At 34.6% G+C, this 20,969-nt stretch overlaps 3 protein-coding genes and 1 non-coding gene across 5 annotated transcripts; 3 read left to right on the top strand and 1 right to left on the bottom strand.

The window, feature by feature from the left end:
• Positions 1-106: 106 nt before the first annotated feature.
• Positions 107-4,025, bottom strand: LOC140808128 (probable diphthine methyl ester synthase). Of its 2 annotated transcripts, XM_073165152.1 has the most exons (7): positions 4,007-4,025; positions 1,767-2,005; positions 1,571-1,695; positions 1,146-1,375; positions 960-999; positions 725-816; positions 107-618 (listed from the first exon to the last, which is right to left on the bottom strand). In XM_073165152.1, exons 2-7 carry the CDS (start codon positions 1,914-1,916, stop codon positions 416-418), a joined length of 840 nt encoding a protein of 279 aa, XP_073021253.1. In that variant the 5' UTR covers positions 1,917-2,005; positions 4,007-4,025; the 3' UTR covers positions 107-415. The 2 variants fall into 2 exon arrangements, with proteins under 2 accessions (XP_073021253.1, XP_073021252.1); XM_073165151.1 differs by lacking the exon at positions 4,007-4,025 and having other exon boundaries at positions 1,767-2,280.
• TRNAS-UGA (transfer RNA serine (anticodon UGA)) lies at positions 2,068-2,149 on the top strand. The gene has a single exon. It is a non-coding gene; the product is annotated as a tRNA-Ser (tRNA).
• A 4,427-nt stretch (positions 4,026-8,452) lies between the features above and the next one.
• LOC140808071 (uncharacterized) lies at positions 8,453-10,754 on the top strand. Its single transcript, XM_073165085.1, has 2 exons — positions 8,453-9,163; positions 9,877-10,754. The coding sequence occupies exons 1-2, from the start codon at positions 8,611-8,613 to the stop codon at positions 10,515-10,517; spliced, it is 1,194 nt and encodes a 397-aa protein (XP_073021186.1). The 5' UTR covers positions 8,453-8,610; the 3' UTR covers positions 10,518-10,754.
• A 3,363-nt stretch (positions 10,755-14,117) lies between these two features.
• On the top strand, positions 14,118-20,524 carry LOC140807421 (hexokinase-2, chloroplastic-like). The gene is given in 11 exon segments (XM_073164258.1): positions 14,118-14,646; positions 15,761-15,911; positions 15,986-16,171; positions 16,261-16,335; positions 16,446-16,519; positions 19,415-19,499; positions 19,580-19,675; positions 19,752-19,882; positions 19,989-20,070; positions 20,148-20,408; positions 20,410-20,524. Coding segments are annotated over 11 exon segments (1,491 nt in total). The 5' UTR covers positions 14,118-14,368; the 3' UTR covers positions 20,482-20,524.
• The last annotated feature ends 445 nt before the right edge of the window (positions 20,525-20,969 follow it).

Genomic DNA, 20,969 nt, shown 5'->3' on the forward strand with positions numbered 1-20,969 from the left:
TGACAAAAGCAAGCCCGCAATGCCAAAAACCACAAGACAATTAAATGGGACAACTGGATTGGATCTTTATATTTGATGTGAAGGCCACATTTAACCACATAAACCGAACGAAATGAGGTCATATGGCTATTAAAAACTGAAGATTACAGTCGATTATTTGAAAAAGTACGTGTGATTCAGAATTCCTAAAAAAAAAGAAAAAGTTGTTTCCAACCAAATAACAAGGGGAAAAAAAAACAATAATCCGCTTAAAATTTTTATATCCTCCCTTTGGCGCAGATCCTTTCCTTACTGTAAATTAAAAAGGTTGTCGGGAAACCTTTACCAGAACGGGGACAGGGAGGTTACACGTCTGAGATAGTAAAACAAAGATAACATCTGTGCAACAAAATATACCACCGTTGCCGCTAAAAAGTTAAGTTTGCTTCAAATTTTTGTTGACTCTGTAGAATTCGAGCATTTCTTCTTCCAATGGATGAGTTTCCCCTACTATGACAAGGCAATGTAAAGGAGGCCCAAAATCTTGAGTCAAAAGTTGTTTCATGGATCCTGCAACTATAACCTGATCTTCGCAGCCTACTCGTGCTAATCCAACACAAGAAGTGTCTTCATTATACACTGCAATTTGAGACCGAAACATTACCAGATTAAATTATTCAAAGAAGTGATTCGTCAAATTTCACAGGAAGTAAAAAAAGAATGTGGGAAGTGTTGGAGAACATACCGCATTCTTGGTGATTTTGCCCCACCTCCAAGAGCTGTTCAATTGCTGTATTTATGGTCATAAACCTCGGTGGCTCGTAAACTTTTTTACCTCTGAAATATAATCAGAGATAGAAGTATATGACAATCCAGCTGGATATTGATTGCATGCAAATTTGTTCTATGAAATAACATAGAAATGCATATAAAAAAAGGTATCTTCTTTTAGTAGGGAACGAATTTAATGCATCTCTAACCTGCATAATGATTCTAAGGATGGTTCCTTCACTCGAATATCTGCAAATATTCTCAAAATGATATTGAGTTATATACATTTAAGAACACAAGACCATAATCCTTTTTTTCTGGAAAATAGAGCATCCCATCAATTTTACAAGCTATAAATTTTATGCACAACAGCAATACAAGACTATTAAGTGTACCTAATAAGCAGAGAGTATGCAAACCAAGTGTTCGATTTCTTTTAATTTTCTCGTAAAAACTATCAGGCCTCCAGGTATCAGTGAAAAAGGGTATGGAAACTGTCTCCCCATACCGATAGAGCTGTAGACCACATACTCCAATAGCATTCATCACCGATGCATTGTGCACCACCTTAACGTCCACCTCCAACTTCTTGGCTCGAACCACAAGATCGGTATGAGTTGTCGCACTGCATGAAATTTCACAACAACAATCAATATATTTCAGCACTGCCAATGTAGGTTACGCGGATGCAACTTTTATCTAGAACCCATTAAATTTATAGTCTTAACAGGGATAAAGACATCCAGAAAAGGTTCGCAACAGCAACAAGAATTCAAAGCCAATTAGAAAAAAATAAATCAATCAATCTAAAATTAATTACCCAAAAGGGTCACCAACCACCAAAAACGCCACATCAGAAGACTGAGCTTCTAACAGCATAACATCCGCCTTTTCCTCTACCATTTCCCTATCCGCGACTGTAATCGATCTTCCATAAAAATTTTCCTGCGGATACTCCAAAGATTCAAAATTTATTGCAGAAAAACTCCATTAAATCAAGAAAAAAGGGGACCCACCAGATTTGAGAGGCCATCGGAGGAGAGACCGAATGACAGAAGAGAAGTATATGCCTCCATGTACACTTTGCTACATTTATTTATTGCTTCAAGCCCTCTCAAGGTGATGTCTTTCTCGTCCCCTAAACCTAATCCTATAATATACAACATCCCTATTGATCTGTATAGTGGTCTGATTCTCAACTTGTGTTAGGATTTCTGGTTTTTTCGCAATGACAGAAGACGAGAGCTGTTAAACCCTAGTAAAAAAAATAGTGAATTATAATATAAATATTAATTAGTACTACAAGTTGCAAGAGAAGTCGATATGTCCGAGTGGTTAAGGAGACAGACTTGAAATCTGTTGGGCTCTGCCCGCGCAGGTTCGAACCCTGCTGTCGACGTCTTTTCCATATTCTGTTTTTTTTTTTCAAATTTTCTTTGGGACGGATTTAATAATTTTATTTTTTATCCCCTCCAAGTAAGTAGTAGTTATTTTTTATTTACCATAAAAATATTATATCATCAGGCAACTTATATTATGGAACAACATTTCAAATTCAATGTTATAAGTTGGAAGAGTAAGTAAATGTTTGATGAATGATCACGAATTTAATTTTTTTCTAATAATATTTTTTTGGACAAGCATATTGCATCATGACATGTGCAATAAAGTTTATCTGACTATCGGATTTACACATCAACATTTTAGTATGAGAAGTTACCTAGAGTGTACCAAAAGCTAGCAGTAATGAGTTTTCAAGTCATTAAAAAAGTCATTAAAAAAATATATCAGATTCAAGACTCAATTATTAAAATATATCTCTTCAACTTCCCTCTTAATCTCTCTTTTTTTACTACGTAAACTTCATTAAAAAAAGCTCTCTCAACGTGAGAAAAAAAATTTAGGGACTTGTGTGTTATGCGCATTCCAATTGATTTTTTTTTTAAAGACGATCCATTTGATTAGCTATATAATAATGAGAACTGGATGATAATGAAAGGCTAATTGTATCTTTCGGTTTTAATAATCAAATACAATTCGTTCTTACGTTATAAAAACTCAAAACACATTTATCTTTTTTTTTTTTTGAAATCAACACATTTATCTTTTAAATATGAGGTTTTGTGCATAATTTTTAAAAACACGAGATCTGAAATACTATTTATAATATATGAATAATGTTTTTTTATTTCCTTTTGATTTTTTACCGTGGTTATGGACGACTTGATGTACTTAGCCCGATAATAAATGACTATTTACTACACAACCTACTACTCTACCAATTCAAATCATTATCTAAATCAGTTTTAAATTAACCACGATAAACCAAAAATAATAAACCAAATCTAACACATTTTGTAAATATAAAAACCATAGAATAGGCTTGGAAAATTTTTAAATTTATTATGAGTTTCAATCATATAAATATTATACTTGATATTTATATATAGTAGCTAGTATAGAAACTTGAAAATTTAAATTAGGCAAAAACTTTTGTAATACAGTATCACATGTTGTATTTTGTGAGATAGATTTCTTATTTAGGACATCCATGAAAATATATTACTTTTTATGTTAAAAGTATTACTTTTTATTGTGAATATCGGTAGGATTGACGCGTCTCACCGATAAAATTTTTAAACTGTCTCACAACAGACCTACTCTTTAAATTATATATTTAAAAATAATAAAACGGTTTCATTTGAAAAAGATCAAAATTTGAAATATGTTATCGAGCAATACCAAACTGAAAACACTACACAAAAAAAAATGAACTGTCACTAAAATGGTGAGGCGACGATTGAAGTGATGGTTTGGTGGTCCGTAACAAAAGGTCGTGTCGCCTTCATATAACGACGGTTTTTCAATAACAGTTACAAATAGTGACGTTGTTGAACAACAATGTTTCTATTTAGCGAGAGTTTACAAAAAAAACACTGTCGCTATTTAGCGACTGTTACATACAATCCGTCGCTAATTTAAGCGACGATTATAAACACATCATCGCTTAAGCGACGTTTTGTGAAAAACTGTCGCTATATTTAACGATATTTATTTAAAAAACCCTCGTTTTGTTAACCGACGGTCTTTCAAAAAACCGTAGCTTAATGAAGCGACGATTTTTATGCATGATTTACAAAATTAATAATCTACTATGTTAAAATTCATAAATAAAATACTACGCTAAATTTCATAAATAAACTAGTATGCAATTATATAAATATTAAATTTTCAGTAAAGAACACGCTTTAAAAACCTGATGTGCGCAAAGATATGCAGATCCACGTAACACTGGAAAATTACACCGACGAGCAAATCTACGAAATTAATACGAAAATATTAGTGCAAAATAAAAAAACCGGAACTAAGAAAAAATTGAAAGAGTTTCGTTACTACCAGAGAAAAGGCGAAAATCGCGTATAGAAAATATTTGCGAACTCGGTATATATAGAATCGAATCGAGAGAGTCTCCCAAACCGTCGCCATTAGCGACGGTCTTAAATTAAACCGTTGCGAATAGCGACCGTATTTCACAAACCGTCGTTGATGCAAATCGGCTACGGTTTATGCACTACTGTCGCTATGGGCGACTATAACAACAATCCGTCGCTACTAGCGACGGTTATAAAATAAACGGTCGCGATTAGAGATTATTGAGAAACCGTCGCTTACTTAACCCGTCGCTGTACAAACAAAAACTGTCGGTATATTAGCGACGGTGTAACCTATACCCGTCGCTAATCCAACCGTCTTTACTACAGGTTTTTAACCTTTTTTCAAAATTATATTCAATGGATCACTATTCAACTCAAATATTTTAAATTATATGATAGTCCAAACACTATGTATCAATCTTTTTCATATATATTATATATATAACATTAGCATTAATAGATGTGCGTGATAGACACATTCAAATAGAAAATCGACTATGAAAATGATCATAGCTGCTGAATTCTTAAAATTTATATATATTGAGCTACAATATATATCAAAAAGCATGCATGATTATGTGAATATAAAATCATGAATTGTAAATATCAATAATTAACTGATGTTTCTGATATCAATATCTCAAATTTAGAACGAAATCTCATATTTCATACCCAACCTAAAAAAATTTTTCCCCTAACACCCCACCCACAAACAAATTAAAATGATTATTGTAATGAATATGAAAATCTTAAAACATTAAATATTCGCTTATACCATGGTTCGCCGAAACGGTTGCGGTGCTTGGAACAGCAACTACCCTTCCAGTTCCAATGTGTTATGTTGCGGAACGGTTGCGAAATACTTGTATAAAAAAAAATTAATAAATTCAAAAAATTAGAAAATAATTTTAAATATAAATTAAATTATACTAAAAAATATATATATGAAGTTATTATAAATTAATATATCAATACAAAACTAATTTACAACAATAGTACAATAAGAAATACAAACTAAAAATTATAACATTCCAAAGCTAATACTATGAAGAGTGATGCGGAGTAGCGAAATCATTGTTATATTCTTCATCAGTATCTTATAGATTAAATTGATTTTGAACATTTGGATACTGACGTGATTGTTCATAGGGATATTGATTAGATTGAGATGATGAAAGATCATTAGAATGGTATGACTGATTTTGTAATAGTGTTTCGTCACGACGATTATAGTATCCGAATCCACAATACACAGTAGAACTATCAGCTGAACTTGAAGATCTATACTCGGGACCATGACGTCCAACACCACGCCGTATAGATGATGAAGATTCATTTTATCTATCACTAATATATTGAGACGACCAATAATCAAATCCACGATGTCTAATTCCATGTGTACCACATGTTGAAAAATCAAATAACCTATGAAAAGAATCGTGTATAGAATTATAATTATCCTGATATACATATCCACCTAATTGATATACAGTCGGATCATACCCAACATGCTGAGAGTCCCAATTGTAACTCATCGATCCACAATTACCCATGTATGGTTGAGTAGAATCAGCTGACTGTTCTTTATCACTAGCACTAAAGAATTCTGATAAACTTTCCAAGAAACGACGGTTCAAAACCATCGCTAAGAGTGACGGGCTACTAAAAGCATCGCCTAATATTGGAACAATCTTGTAAAAAATTGTCGCACATGGCGACAGAGTTAAACATAAACATCGCCAAAGGCGACGGTGAAAAAACCCGACGTAAAAATGACGACGGGTTTGTTCGAACAGTCGTAATAGTAGCGACAGTTTTTTGCTAAACCGTCGCTATTTAGCGACGGTTTGTGATAAACAGTCGCTAACTTTATAAGGCGACGGTTTTATTAAAATCCGTCGCTTTATAGAGACTATTTTTAATTCAAAAAGCATCGCTATAATAGTGACGATTTATTTTATACTCGTCGTTAATCTAATCAGTTTTTTTTGTAGTGAAATCTAGGCTTTGTTTTTAGTCTCTAATAATTAGGTTTGATTTTGTATTTGAAAAAATCAAGAAAAACCAAAATTTGGCCACCCCTTGATAATAATAATAAAAAAAACAAAACAAACCCTCCCTCACAAGGAACGCATAGATCACGTACAAATAAACAAAGGTCCACAAAAGCAATCAATCACATTGAGTACATAGAAATAAGTTAATGTAGTTGTGGTCGATCACCACCAGTTATCCGTGTGCCACTCAGTACAAAGCCTCCAAAGGAGCTCATCTGCGTATGCGGATGAGTTCTTGATGGAAGAACCTGTGCTCGAGTATTAGTAATTATAAATGATGAGAAAAAAAAAATCGAATGATACTTATAACATAATTGTTAATTTTGAGCTCCAGATATCGTATAATTCGAATCAAACACGGGATGAAACAATGATGCTGAGTCTTATATATCCCATGTACCAAACAATTTTTTATTCATAAAAATTTAACAAAATGAGAGAGTAAGAATAATAGCATCCGCATAGTTTGAGTGGAGAAGTTGCTGGCAGGAAGCATGTTTTCACAAGGTGCTGTATAAAATTAATGGAAGAGGCAAATTGTTGTGAAGTCAGTCCAATGTTAGCAACTCTATTTCTTTGGCTCTTCTATTACTCCTTTTGCGTGCAATTGGATTCTTAATCCCACCACGTACGCTATATTTTTTATTTTTATTTTAACGTGAAGCCATACGAGAAGACCAAATTAAATTAAATGTTATCTCAAAAAACTTGTTTATCGGGTGTTATAATCTTTCCGAGTTTATAAACTATTATTATTAGTTATGATGTTCGATGTGTGACATTTGTAACAGAAATTAAAATGATAATTTTTTATATATTTATTTGAGATGGAGTTTGTCCCTTCATTCGAGTGCTCGTGTCATTGCGTTTGGTATCTATTAATGCGTGAATATCAACAATCAATAGCTTCCAAAAATGTGAAGGAAACCCAGTGAGGAGATTATGGTTGAAGAACAATTGGCAACTAGCAGCTAGTTCACATGAAAACGTACCGAAAATGTCATCGTCATTAAAGACACCACGCAAGATCTTAAATTAATTAATACTGCAAATCTTTTATTAATTGCTTTAGTCCAAGATGGGTTTTCTAAATGAATTTTGTACTGAATGCGATCAAACAAATTCATTCCATTAGAGTTATACCCGATTGACAAATCAATGATGCATGTTTGATGTAAGTACGTATACACATGCATAATTTCATGACTTGAACTCACAATAAATATTTTATAGTTAGTTTTCAGTCTCAATCAAATTAATTTAGGTCAGAATAAGAAGGCGATTGGAGAACCACCTCGATAAAATTAAAACCTTAATTTAACAAATTAATAAAAATCCTTATTAATAAATTAACGAGTTGCAAAAAGTTGGGCAACTAATTATTGGTGGATTTCAGGATAATTAAATAAAAATTTCACTTTCAAACACACGTATATATACAGGATATATAATTAAATCAAAATTTCACTTTCACACACACACACACACACATATATATATATAGTATAAAAAATTAATTGCGAGAAATGCACCCTGACCTAAAGAATGTGAGATTTTACAGGCATAGCAAGTGGCCAACCCAACATCATGTGGGAGGCAGTTCATAATCTTATATAAAAAAAACCGAAATTTTGGGACATTTCTTTAAAATAAAAATAATTATATACTTTTTAATCGGATGCTTAAGTACTGCCCATCGGTCTAGGTGGCTGAGATTCTTATTCAATTTTCAGGAGGTTTTGATAAATTATGCATTTAAAAAGAATAACTTTTAAAACTTTAATTCTAAATGAAGAGTACTATGATTTATAGTGTTGTTTCTATTTTTATGCATTAAACTCCAAATGGAAAGCAAATATAAGCCACGCAAAACATGCCATGTTAGCGGCCCTGCAATTAATTTTCACACGAAAATTTTAATTCATAATTTCATATAGTTTTACCATGTCAGGGTAACGTCGAATTAATGTATGAGGTGACACCCCGTTATTTTAGGTCCACAAAATAAAGGGAGTATTTATTACATGGAGCTCGAATTTGATCATTAGTTCGAAAACGTACACTGTGAATTCCAAATGATATATATACATCTTCGAGAGTTATAATTTATAAATTGATAAATATGGGAAAGAAATTATTGATTAATATTATTACATTTGAATCGTTGACCCATGGGCAATTCTATTTCGGTCATTCCCACACTAAATGAAACTTTCCATCCAAAAAATTAAAAAAACAATTTCCACAAAATTTTGCAGAACATCTCTCTTCTTAAATGTGCGTGATTATTGTTTCATGAAAGAAACAATTCTTTCACATATATTCAAGTGTAGCCTTCTCTTCCGATCCAACTCCTCTCATTTATTTTCATGGCACTCCTCACTTCCATACCAGAAACTAAATCCGAAAAAAAACACCAATCCACGAATCACAAGTCCAAGAAAAAGAACCAAATAAACAACCACTCCCCTTCTTCATGGGACCAAATCAAGAACTTGCTCACCTGCAAACAAATCCAGGATTCCAAAATCCATGATCCCTCCAGGAATAGTAATGCCACCGTTAATCCTATTTACTCCTACTGCAGCTCCACTTGCACTTTCAGGGATGTTGTACACGGCAACACCAGGGTTGCGCACCGCTCTGATCACTCGCCGGAGGGCAGCTCTGTGGGGCAGGAAATCAGGTCTATCAGCAAGAAGAGTAGTACTGGCCATGGATTTGTGAGATCCGGCGGTTCGGCGGCGTCTTCCGGCAGAGGCGGCATGCAGTTAAGGAAGCTCTCGGGATGCATCGAGTGTCACTCCCTTGATCCTAGCAGGTATCCATTGGCAAGGACAACGATATGTGCTTGCTCCGAATGTGGGGAAGTCTTCCCAAAACTTGAGAGCTTGGAACATCACAAATCCATCAGGCATGCGGGTAATCTAAACTTTACTCTTTCCTTTTTCATAAATTAAATATATTGATATATACAGTTCAAAGCGGTAAATATTCTTTAAAGAAGAGTTCTCATTAGATTTTGAAAATTGTTATTAAAAATCCTTCATATTTCAGTTATAATATTTTTACGATATTTTGAATTTTACATGATTTTTGGTGACATTGATATATCTCATGGGTCTAAATGCATTTTTATCCTTGTAAATATTAGATGTCGGATCTCAACCATATTATATTATTTGACAGATGAAAACGTACAATGTGATGGGTAAGATTTGAATGCATGCATTGATTTTACTCCTTTAATCTCTTACTTGGTTTAATGAACTGAATCGGACCTTTTTCACATTGAGTCTTGGGGATTGAATTTGAGCCTATAGTAAAAAAATCAGAAAAGATGAATACAGGGGTACTTGTACTTTAAGACCATATACACTGTTTTTGGGACCAATGTAGAATCGATATTTTTTTTGTGTGCCCGAATTATCACTAGTTTTATTTTGATCTACTTGGTGTTGGGTTCCAAATTTTGAGCAGTTAATTAATTGATTCGAAGATGATTATCAAGAAAAATAATTAGTTCGAAGAGGCTTTTAAGATATTTAAAATAAATTGCCACAATATTATAAATTATAATTTTAAATGTATTTTGTAACTTAATTACCTTCGTGATTTCGTCTTATGATTTTCAGTGTCTCAGCTCGGCCCAGATGATTCAAGCCGCAACATAGTAGAGATAATTTTCAAATCAAGCTGGCTTAAAAAGAACAATCCAATCTGCAAGATCGAGCGGATATTAAAGGTCAACAACACGAAACGTACGATCCAACAGTTCGAAGACTACAGGGATACGGTGAAGACACGCGCCACCAACACCTCCAAGAAAAACGCCAGGTGTGCCGCCGACGGAAATGAGCTACTGCGGTTCCATTGCGCCACGATCACATGCTCGCTCGGCGCGCGTGGATCGTCCAGCTTGTGTGCCTCCATTCCAGGTTGCGGGGTCTGTACTATTATCCGGCATGGATTCGAAGGGAGCAAGGTGAGTGGAGTCCGCACCACCGCGAGCAGCGGCAGGGCTCACGATAGTCTGGGCGGTCCGGGCACGCGCCGCGCGATGCTTGTATGTCGTGTGATCGCTGGGAGGGTGAAGCGCGTGGCGGCGGAGGATGCGGCGGTTGACGAGGATGGAGCAGCGTCGGTGGCTGCTGGCTCCTTTGATTCTGTCGCCAGCAATAATGGGATGTACTCGAATCTCGAGGAACTGCATGTGATTAATCCAAGGGCAATTTTGTCTTGTTTCGTGGTGATCTACAAAGCACTCGACTCTTAAAAGTTTTTTTAGATTGAAAATTAGATCCTTATCGTTCAAAAACAAGAACTCGTTTTATGTTTGACGTTTTAATGTCAGATGAATTATAAATCATCGATTTCGAATTGTTTATCAGACATGCAACTTTTGTTTGTGCATTTCGTGGGTATTGTTTAGTTTGTACTCTCAATAGTTGGATCAAATTGCTTAGCTTGTAATATATTATTGCTATGTAAAATCAAATGTTAATGCACTTTTAATTTTTTCAATATGAAAAAGTATTTTCTTCAAAACAAATTTGTAATAATTCTGAAAAATTTGTATCAGCAAAGTACTCTTGTCATGATATTTATTAAAAAATTTAATGGGATGCTCACGTAGACAATATATTAAATAAAAATAATATATACTTATTACATTAACAGCTTATTTTCCCTTCGAAGGCCATGCAATTTCCTCAAGGGTATATGTTTAAAAAAAATTCTAATGTATCAATCTTAATATTTTCTAGATTACATAATCATAAAAAAAAAAAAATGTCGTCCTAACTCAAATGTTGTAGCTGCACTTGTAATCAATATAGTCGATTATAATTGGTAATGTTATGACTTATGACTGTACCCAACTATTTCAAAGTTCCAAGCATCCATGTTTACCATATTTATGGTAAAATTTCAAATGCAAAATTTAAAAACGAAGATGGAGTCGTACTGATATTCATATTTACGTTATGGGGCTGGCAGTGGGTCAAACGGCAATTCCATTTATTGCCCTTGCTGTGGGTCTTCTTTCACATTTTGAATGGGGAGAGTGTCTGGTATTTTAACATCTCATGGATAATGTCTCAGGATCCTACCCGCCCTTTTTTTTTTTTTTTTCAATAATCTACTTTATTTCATCATTTTTTTAAACTATATTCATCTCCTTTAATATTCTTTTTTTTTTTTAATACATTCAAACATGAACTAATCGATTGCATGCGGCTAGTAGATTTTTTATTTCTTGAGTTTCCACTGAGTCGATCTTGCAACATGAAACCGTCCAAGTATATCGTTTTCGACATATCGAAACACATTGAAATAATATAAAGGACTCAATTCACCAAAAATAAATTATACGAAAATTATTTAATTAAATTACGATGAATCATTTGCTGGTCTCAACTCATGCATGCATCCAAGTCATGACATCACTGCATACACAAGAAATCAAATAAAATATGTTCCATGTCATGTTTCATATATATATATATATATATATATATATATATATATATATATATATATATATATATATATATATATATATATATATATAACACGAGTAATAAATATGTTGTCTTGTGTACGATGGTAACATGAATTATTTGCTCCTACAAGCTAGAAAATGAAGAAAAAAACAATTGTTGGATTATGATTACCCACTAACTTGTGATGTTTGTCGGCCAGCTAACGCTAGAGAAAGGGCTTCCTACAGTCGATTAAATGATATTTAAAACCTCAAATGCAATAAAAATAATCGAGTGACAAAACATAGCGTAAAATATTAAATAAAATAATTTTTTTAAAAAAATTATGATCTCATATCCTGCATTGGATTGGCCCTGCAGATCTCAAAACGCTAGAGAAAGGGCTTCCACTTGAATTAGTTGTAACTAAGATTCGTTCGTACTAGCAAAGCATTGTTGACCTTTCGTGGCTCTGTCATGCATCGATGATGTCTTTATAATATTAAAAAAAATATTTTAATGTCATTTAGAATGGATATTATTTATTTTTCTTTGGAAGTATATATTTAATCTCTCGAGCTATGCATTGAAATTATTAATATAAAAAAAATCTAAGTATTTTTCTAAGTTTGGTCTGATTCTATATACTGACCAAATGTTAGAGGTAACTCTCGATACTGACCAAATTATTAATATAATGCAAATGTTAGAGGCAATCATTAACTGAATTTTTTAAAATTTTCAGTTAATGTACTGTGAATTGACTTACAAGACGACTAAAACTGGGAGTTTCAGAAATTAAAACGCAATTTTTTCAAACTAAAAAAATTATGGGGTAGAAGATAAATTTCAAACTACTATAAAAAAAAATTGTGTAGCACGTATGTTTTTTTGAGGAGTTGTTTGCCACTCTCAAACTCTTGGGAATATAAAGACACAAGTAGTTATCGCACTATTGTTTTGCAGATGGAACTGTTCAAAAATTTAAAGTAGGAGCCATGGTGGGCTAGATTAAACCAAATACGGTAGTCCGAACCTTGTCTGGTCTTGGTAAAATTCAAAACTGCGAATTTCCAAATTTAAATAACACATATGGGCCCAATAATACTGGTCCCGAGTTCAACGGTTTACAAAACGTTATCCCGATTTTCGTCCAAAAGAAAAATATTCATTTACTTCAAATACTTTTAAAGTAGAAATATTATCCTTACTAATTTAAAAATGTGAATTTTATATCTAATTTGTTGGTAGCAAGCCTCAAAGTTTTCTTTATCGATTTTGATTGGACCAGGTTTAATTTCTCGAATATGATTGCAATAATCTATACTATAGCGAGTAATACACATCATATCATATTAAAAAGCGAGATCGTTTAATTAGTTAATTTTTATGAGATATATTTCTGATCTAATTCAAATCATGCAAAAATATTATTTTTTATGTCAAAAAATATTACTTTCTGATACCCCTCGATCGAGGATGAGCCCAGCCTACTCTCGGTAACCCAGATAGTGGCCCAGCATTCAAGAACCCCAGGCAAGCCACCTACGCGAGAAAGCACCCGTAATCAAGGCAGAGAGGACAGAGTTGACCTCCCATGCCTAGCTACCACGAGTTTCTGCGCCGACCTCGGACCTCCCATATGGTGCTATCGTGCTGATTGGACATATGTTGGCCGACCTCCTGATCCGAGCTCCAACGAGGTCTAGAATATGGACGGGTTCTTGCTTTGGACGGCTTCTATTCAGACATTAACGGGTATCCCACGAAGATAAGGCCCAAGAGAGTAAAGCCCATCATGATTTAACCAAATCTTGCACAGAATCTAATCAAATCTAGCCAAATCTGGCGCATGATTATGAGGATCTAAATATACCAAATCAGGACTTTATATCTCTCATATAAATACCAGGTTTCTTTTATTGTTTATTCATTTATATATTCACGTTATCTCAGCACATATATTACTCTCTCAGTTTTCTATTAACTGACTTGAACGTTGGAGGGGCTACGCCGAAACAACCTTTCGCCCCCTTCTAACGTTTTTGTTTGTGCTTCCAGATTTTGAAGGTCCGATCTGAGCTCCCCAAATGAATATCCGACCTCCTAGCTGTCATCCCAGATTTCAGCAACATCAATTTCTATGGTAGATATTCATCTAGTTGACTCATATCACATAAATTCTTTAGAGCTTCTAACAATAGACTAACTCTATTAAATATACATAAGACTTACCATGTGTATTAAATTTAATAAATTATGAAATTTTAAATATATATATATAGTCAAATATAGCACAATATATTCTGAAAAAAGAAAACCGAGAAACAATGCAAATGTGTTAGTTAACATAGTCTTCTCCACCCGACCTGTCACCACCTTACCAAGTTCTTGTTCTCTGACGGCATCTCGTTGATAACACTTTAACTTTCCAATGTCTCTGATCTTTAATCTTTGTTCCCTTTTCTATTTATCTTATTTTGTTTGAAATATTATATACTGTTCCACAGATAACATCAAGAAATAATTAAGGTGGTGGGTCTTAAACCCCATAAAGCTTCACATTTTCTTCCTGATTATTACAACCTTTTTCTTCTTCCTACCTCACGCATTTCTCGATCTGATTCTCACCCACATTTCAACAATGTCGGTCACGAACACCATAGCAGCTGTCAGATCATTCTACCCAGCGCGATCACCGAGGCGCTCCCCACGGGCCGGACTTGTAATGACCGCCGTCCGATCCAGCACCATCTCGGCGCATCCCCTTTTAACCAAGCTGCAGAGAGACTGCGCCACCCCTTTGCCCGTGTTGCGCCACGTGTCAGACGCCATGGCGGCTGACATGCGGGCTGGGCTTGCGGCGGATGGTGGAAGTGATCTCAAGATGATTCTCAGCTATGTCGATGCTCTGCCCACTGGGTATGCATTTTACTCCCTCGCTTTTGATTTTCTGGTTCCTGTCATGTTAAAATGTAGCTAGGTATTGAACCTTACATCCTAAATTCGAAAATACTGGAGGATTTTAAAAAGGTGAAATAATAATTTATGCACATGTGAGATAATTAAGATTAATTTCTTTCGAACATGAGACCGATAAACTATGTTCATATTTATAATAAAATAATAATAATTTTGAATGATTCAAATAAAATATTCTTAATATAAAATCGATAGGTGAAACAACCTCCCATAAATATTTTTGTGATTTCGTTTAGATCGTTAATTTATGATCACTGCCCAAATAATTTTTAATTCAAGTGATTAATAACTTCGCTTTGCTCCCTTCAACCATGCATATATAACTTATTCAAGCCATCTCATTATAAGTAATCATATTGTTTTTCTCCTTGTACCATCAACTATATATATATATATATATATATATATATATATATATATATATATATATATATATATATATATATATATATATATATACAAGTGATTAATAACTTCGCTTTGCTCCCTTCAACCATGCAATAAATATATATATATATTACTGCTCGTTCTTTTTAAATCATCATAATTTGTGTATATTTGTACTAATATTCTAGAATCATAACACGATTCATAAAATTAACTTAATTTCTACGTTCGATATCTATTGAATTTAAACCAGTAAATATGAAATTTCAATCAACTTTTTATTTAAACTAGAGTGTTTTTTGATTATTTGGGTTAATTTTCATATAAAAATATTTAATTGATTGGGTTAATTTTGAGATATATATGAAATTTAATAAATGAGTGGTATAACTAATAGTCTCTAGAGCAAAACAATTTTCTTATTTTAAGAAAAATGCTATAGCTAGATATCTCATTTAATAATGCAATTTTGAAAAGTCAATTCAAAACTCATACGGGTATAAATCAATCTTCATAATTTATTAATTAATGAAATATTAAACATATAAATCATGTCATCAAAATTTAGCTATTAACTTGGTTGCTCAATCATGAAAAAATCATGCATTCCCAGTGGCAATATGATCAAAAACTGAAGTCGATGCGTTTGGTCGGTATACATTTGAAGGAATGAAAAGGGGTTGTTCTATGCATTGGATCTCGGCGGTACAAATTTTCGAGTTCTAAGAGTGCAATTAGGAGGAAAAAGTGAAAGAGTTGTGGCCACTGAATTTGAGCAAGTTTCCATTCCATCCGAATTGATGTTCGGAACCTTCGAGGTAACAAAGATAAAATCTTGATGAATTCTTGTCTACGCTCATCATGCTTACATTTTCGTTCTCGCGTTTTTAAGGATCTTTTCGACTTCATCGCTTCTGGGCTCGCAAAATTTGCCAATGAAGAAGCTGGGAAGTTTCATTTTGATCAAATGGGGAGAACAAGAGAATTGGGATTCACGTTTTCTTTCCCAGTGAAGCAGACTTCAATTGATTCAGGCATCCTCATAAAATGGACAAAGGGATTTGCCGTTTCTGGAACTGTTAAGTGTATATTTATATTTACCACTCTATTGGCACTTTGCTCGACACATTACTTTACAGCCTTAAACGTGTAAAAACTGTTTCACAGGCAGGGAAAGATGTGGTTTCATGCCTGAGTGAAGCAATGGAAAGATTGGGTATGAATATGCGAGTATCCGCCTTGGTACATTCTTGTTCGATTGTTGAGCAATATTCTTTTCTTATGGATCAAAATTATCAGAATGTTGCTCATTGTTCTTGTGCCTTTGAATTTTTTTAATGTTGGTAAGCTAGGTTAATGATACGGTTGGGACGTTGGCCGGAGCTAGATACTGGGACGATGATGTCATGGTTGCAGTGATTCTAGGGACCGTGTAACGCCCCGAAAATTTTAAAGTCCACGCAAACCATGTGCATGCAATTATTAAATTCTTTTGTATTTTTTAATTAAATGTTTTAATTGCATGAATTAATTATGTGATGCATAATTGCATTTTTTTAAAATGTATTTTCTACATGATTGCATTAAAATGTTTTTTTTTAAAAAGGTTATTCGAGTTGCGATCAAGGAACGGAGACCAAGGGCTGAAAAATGTAAAATGTGTTATTAAATAATTAATTTTAATTGTTTAATATAAGGGTGTTGGTTTTCTCATTTTTTTTTTGAAAACAAGGAATTTTGAGGTGAATTCATACGCCGGGACTAATTTTTATCGGTGTTGGATTTTGATCAAAAATTCGATCTTTTGAGCAGTCCGGCTATTTAATTCACTAACTATTTCTATGAAAACCATTTTATGAGTTTATTCAAGGCCTAACTTGCGCTAGTGAGCTTAATTAGAGTTTAAAAGGCCTTAAGTCTAATTAATAATAAGATTAGCATATAAAAACACACTAAACCCTAGGCTTTGCACATGAAACTCACGCCTCTCACGTTTAATCAAAACAAAAGCCTTTCCTTGGCAGCCGCAAACCCACAGCACACACACAGCAACTTTGAAGGGTTTTTTCGAAAAAGTTTAAGGGAGGCTAGCCTTGGTTCTCTCCGTTCTTCGTCGCCATCGGTATTTCGTGCTTTTACGACGCAAAGGCACGCCTAAATCTTCCTTTTCTCATCCATCATGTCATATTATATTTTAAAAAGTGGCGTGTGAGAAGGAACACGAAGTTCATATGCTGTTTTCGTTTTTTTATTGCATGATTCATATACTATCAATTTATTGCCATGATTCACGTTGTGTTTATACGAAGGGGCTGCCATGACCATAGGTCATGCAAGTGGTGTCTATGCATGATTTAAAGTCCTAACACACTCACCATAAGCACCAAAAGTTGAAAGAGATAAGCCTCCATGCAGGAACCGTAAGTTGCTGTCATGAGGTTCAAGGGGCGGGTTTTGTGCTCCACGGCTGGTCTAGTGTTGGCTTCTGTCTAGGGGCCAGCCGGGGTCGTGGGGGAGTCAAGGGTGGAGTCCTAGCCATGCTAGGACTCAGTCATGAGGGCTGGGAGGAGTCCTTGCCAAGAAGGACTCCCACCCGTGAGCCAAGGGATTCACGCGCAGGGTTCATGGTTTTCGCAGGAGATGTGGGGCTCGGCCTGGGATTCAAGGGCTGGGTCAGGGTGCGTCCTAAGGGTCCTAGGCGAGTGCTGGAGAGGCTGGTTAGGGAGCCAAGTCATGGGCTAGAGTCATAGGAGTGCAAACATGAATCCTTGTCCAATATTTGGGTCTCTCGGCCATTTCATGGGGAAACTGGCGTGGGTCGTTTGTGGGGCTAGGGGCTTGGCCCGTGAGTTTCCTAGGTCCAGTAGGGTACTTCATCATGTTGGGCAAGTTCTGGTTCGTTTTGGTCCAAGAGTAACTCGATAAAATTAAAAGTCGGCTCGGGGTTAAAGTTTAGGTGTCAAATGAAGAGTTTTAAATAAAGAGAAATCGAAAAACGGTTCACGGGGGTCGAGTCATGGTTCGTAAAAGCTAAAATAATATAAAAAGACTAAATTTTGAATTTAGGAATTTTATATTAAAGTTTAGTATTTTTCGGGATTAAAACGCCGTTAAATTGATCAAGAAAAGATAATTGAAAAAGTCTATTATTTAAGCTAAGTAAAATTACGAAAAAATTCATGTAAGCTTAAATATTTATTTGGGACATGTTAGAGTCAAGAAATCAAGAAAAAAGTCAGAATCGTAAAATGACACGATTAGGGGTAAAACGGTCTTTTTCCACCTAAAATTAGTAGCGGTCATGGCAGTGCCCTAAATGCTGTTTTTATGATATTATGTTCATTGTTAAATGCTTATGAAATGTTCATGATTTATTTATGATTTATTTTAAATGTCCATGAAATTTTATGATTAAAGTTGACATTTAAAATACTTGGTGCATGCTTGGTTTCAAAAGAAAATATATTCATACATGATTTTATAAGGTGATGAAAAAATGAAAATATTGATGAAAGTGAAGTAATTGTGACTATGAGGATTTGAGGATTTGAGGTTATGATCAAGAATAGGCCAAGGCTCAGTTGACGATCCTGTGTCGTTGATGTCCCCGCCGCCCAGTACTGTGGTTTCATGTAGATGGTACCATCGTCATGTCACGTCATGTCATGTCACGTCAGGAAAGTCACAATTAACGATCTGAATTCAATCAAGGAAAAGATAAAGTTATGATCATGACAAGAATCACGTCATGCTATTATGTCATGTTATCATGTTATGTTATGATCAAGGAAAGGGTAAAGGTAAGGTTCATGTCATGCATATCACGAAAAGGTTATTTTACGTAAAAGTATTTTCACTGTTGCATGGGATTTTATATCTATTACTCGTTACAAAGATTTGGTGTGTTGAGTCTTTAGACTCACTAGGTGTGATGGATGCAGGTGAGGGTGAGGGAGGACTTGACGCATGAGATGACTGGACTGAAGGTGCACACAACCCGAGGACCAGCGCTTCTACTATTTTCCGCACTCATGATTATGGATTATAATTTTTACGTTAAAAGATTTTTAAAACCATTTATTTATGCTTTAGAGTGGTTTTGGATAGGAGAATATGTCTCACGATTATTGCTTTTTAGGTTTGGTAACTCATGAGATGATTTTATTTTATGACGATTGCAATTGATTTTAAAATGCTAGCTAGCGAAAGTCCTAGATCATGGGCAAAATATTTTATTAAAATATTTTCATGGGTGGACCGAATTTAAAAAAAAATAAAAATTTCCTAGTACATTTTAAACACAAGAACACGGGACGTTTCAGACCGGAACAAATGCTTGTTATGTGGAACACGTCGAAGCTATTCCTAAGCTGCTGCTTGATCCTAACTCAAAATCTGGAAGCATGGTTGGTGCATTTTTTACCATTTTACTAGGAGTTGGATTTCCCCAGATTTATCTATAGAATGTTTAATTCGAACTTTTTAGATCGTGAACACGGAGTGGGGAGCATTCGCAAATGGGATTCCCCTGACTGAGTTTGACAGAGAGAAGGATGCTGAAAGCATCAACCCTGGGGAACAGGTAGTACTTTTTGTTCTTGATTCCACTCTTGGTAGATGCGGCTCGGATTTGAAATGTCGATTTATAATGGAAACAGATATTTGAGAAAACGATTTCTGGTATGTATCTTGGAGAAATCGCCAGAAGGTTGCTGCTTAAAATGGCTAAAGAAGACAGATTATTCGGTGAATCTGTTCCCGAAAAACTACAGATCCCGTATTCTCTCAGGTAACACTTTGGTAATAGATCAAACTGCATAGAAAATTATGTATAAACACAGGCTCATATCATTTGCACTTTCGTCCTTGACATGCTGGAAACTGCATTGTTTCAGGACACCAGATATATGCGCAATACAACAAGATTCTTCCAAAGATTTTGAAGTCGTCGGATCAATTCTACATGAAGTGTCAGGGGTAATTTCAAAGTACTTAAAATTTCATTCACAAGTTCATTTACTCTGTCATTATGATATTTTATGACTCAATGTTAGGTGAACTCGAGCCCAAGTTCAAGAAAGATTGTGATGGACGTGTGCGACACTATAGCAAAGCGTGGTGGGCGTCTAGCGGGCGCAGGAATCGTGGGGATTTTACAGAAAATGGAGGGGGATACGAAAGGGGTCATTTTTGGGAAAAGAACGGTTGTGGCGATGGATGGAGGGCTGTACGAGCATTACCCTCAGTATAGGAACTATCTTCAAGAAGCTGTGACGGAGCTTTTAGGAGTAGAAGCGTCGAAAAACATAGTGATAAGAGCACTCGAAGGATGGTTCAGGGATAGGGGCTGCACTTTTGGCTGCTACAAACTCAATGTATCCACATTGATTTCTTGAACGAAATGATTGAGATTCAAGTTTGAATTATTTTGTGGGCTAGCAAGTTAATTTTATATTACTAACCTTGCACTGCATAGGGCAGGGTTGCCGGCCACTCCAACCCAGCACCAAAGTTTACTTCAAATTGGAGAGGTATTATAGTGCATGGGTGCAGAACTGCGGTAGAAGTAGAACCCTCACACCCATCATTATTTTTTAAAATATAGATAATTGCTATAAAATTAAGAATTTTTATTTAAAAACAATTTTAAGATTGATTTGACTATTTAATAAATGTATAAATAAAAAGTAATATATTTAAATGATCTTAATAAATAATTCAAATAATTAAATTTATATTTAATGGCTTAGCGTACAATTATAACAATAATAATAATTTCTTTATTTCAAAAACTATTATTATTATTATTGTATTATTATTACCACTTAAACTACTATGGTATGGCAAAAACTTGTGTGAGACGGTCTAATGGGTCG

This window comes from Primulina eburnea, chromosome 12 (genome assembly GCF_022965805.1).
Source record: "Primulina eburnea isolate SZY01 chromosome 12, ASM2296580v1, whole genome shotgun sequence".
Classification (NCBI taxonomy): domain Eukaryota; kingdom Viridiplantae; phylum Streptophyta; class Magnoliopsida; order Lamiales; family Gesneriaceae; genus Primulina; species Primulina eburnea.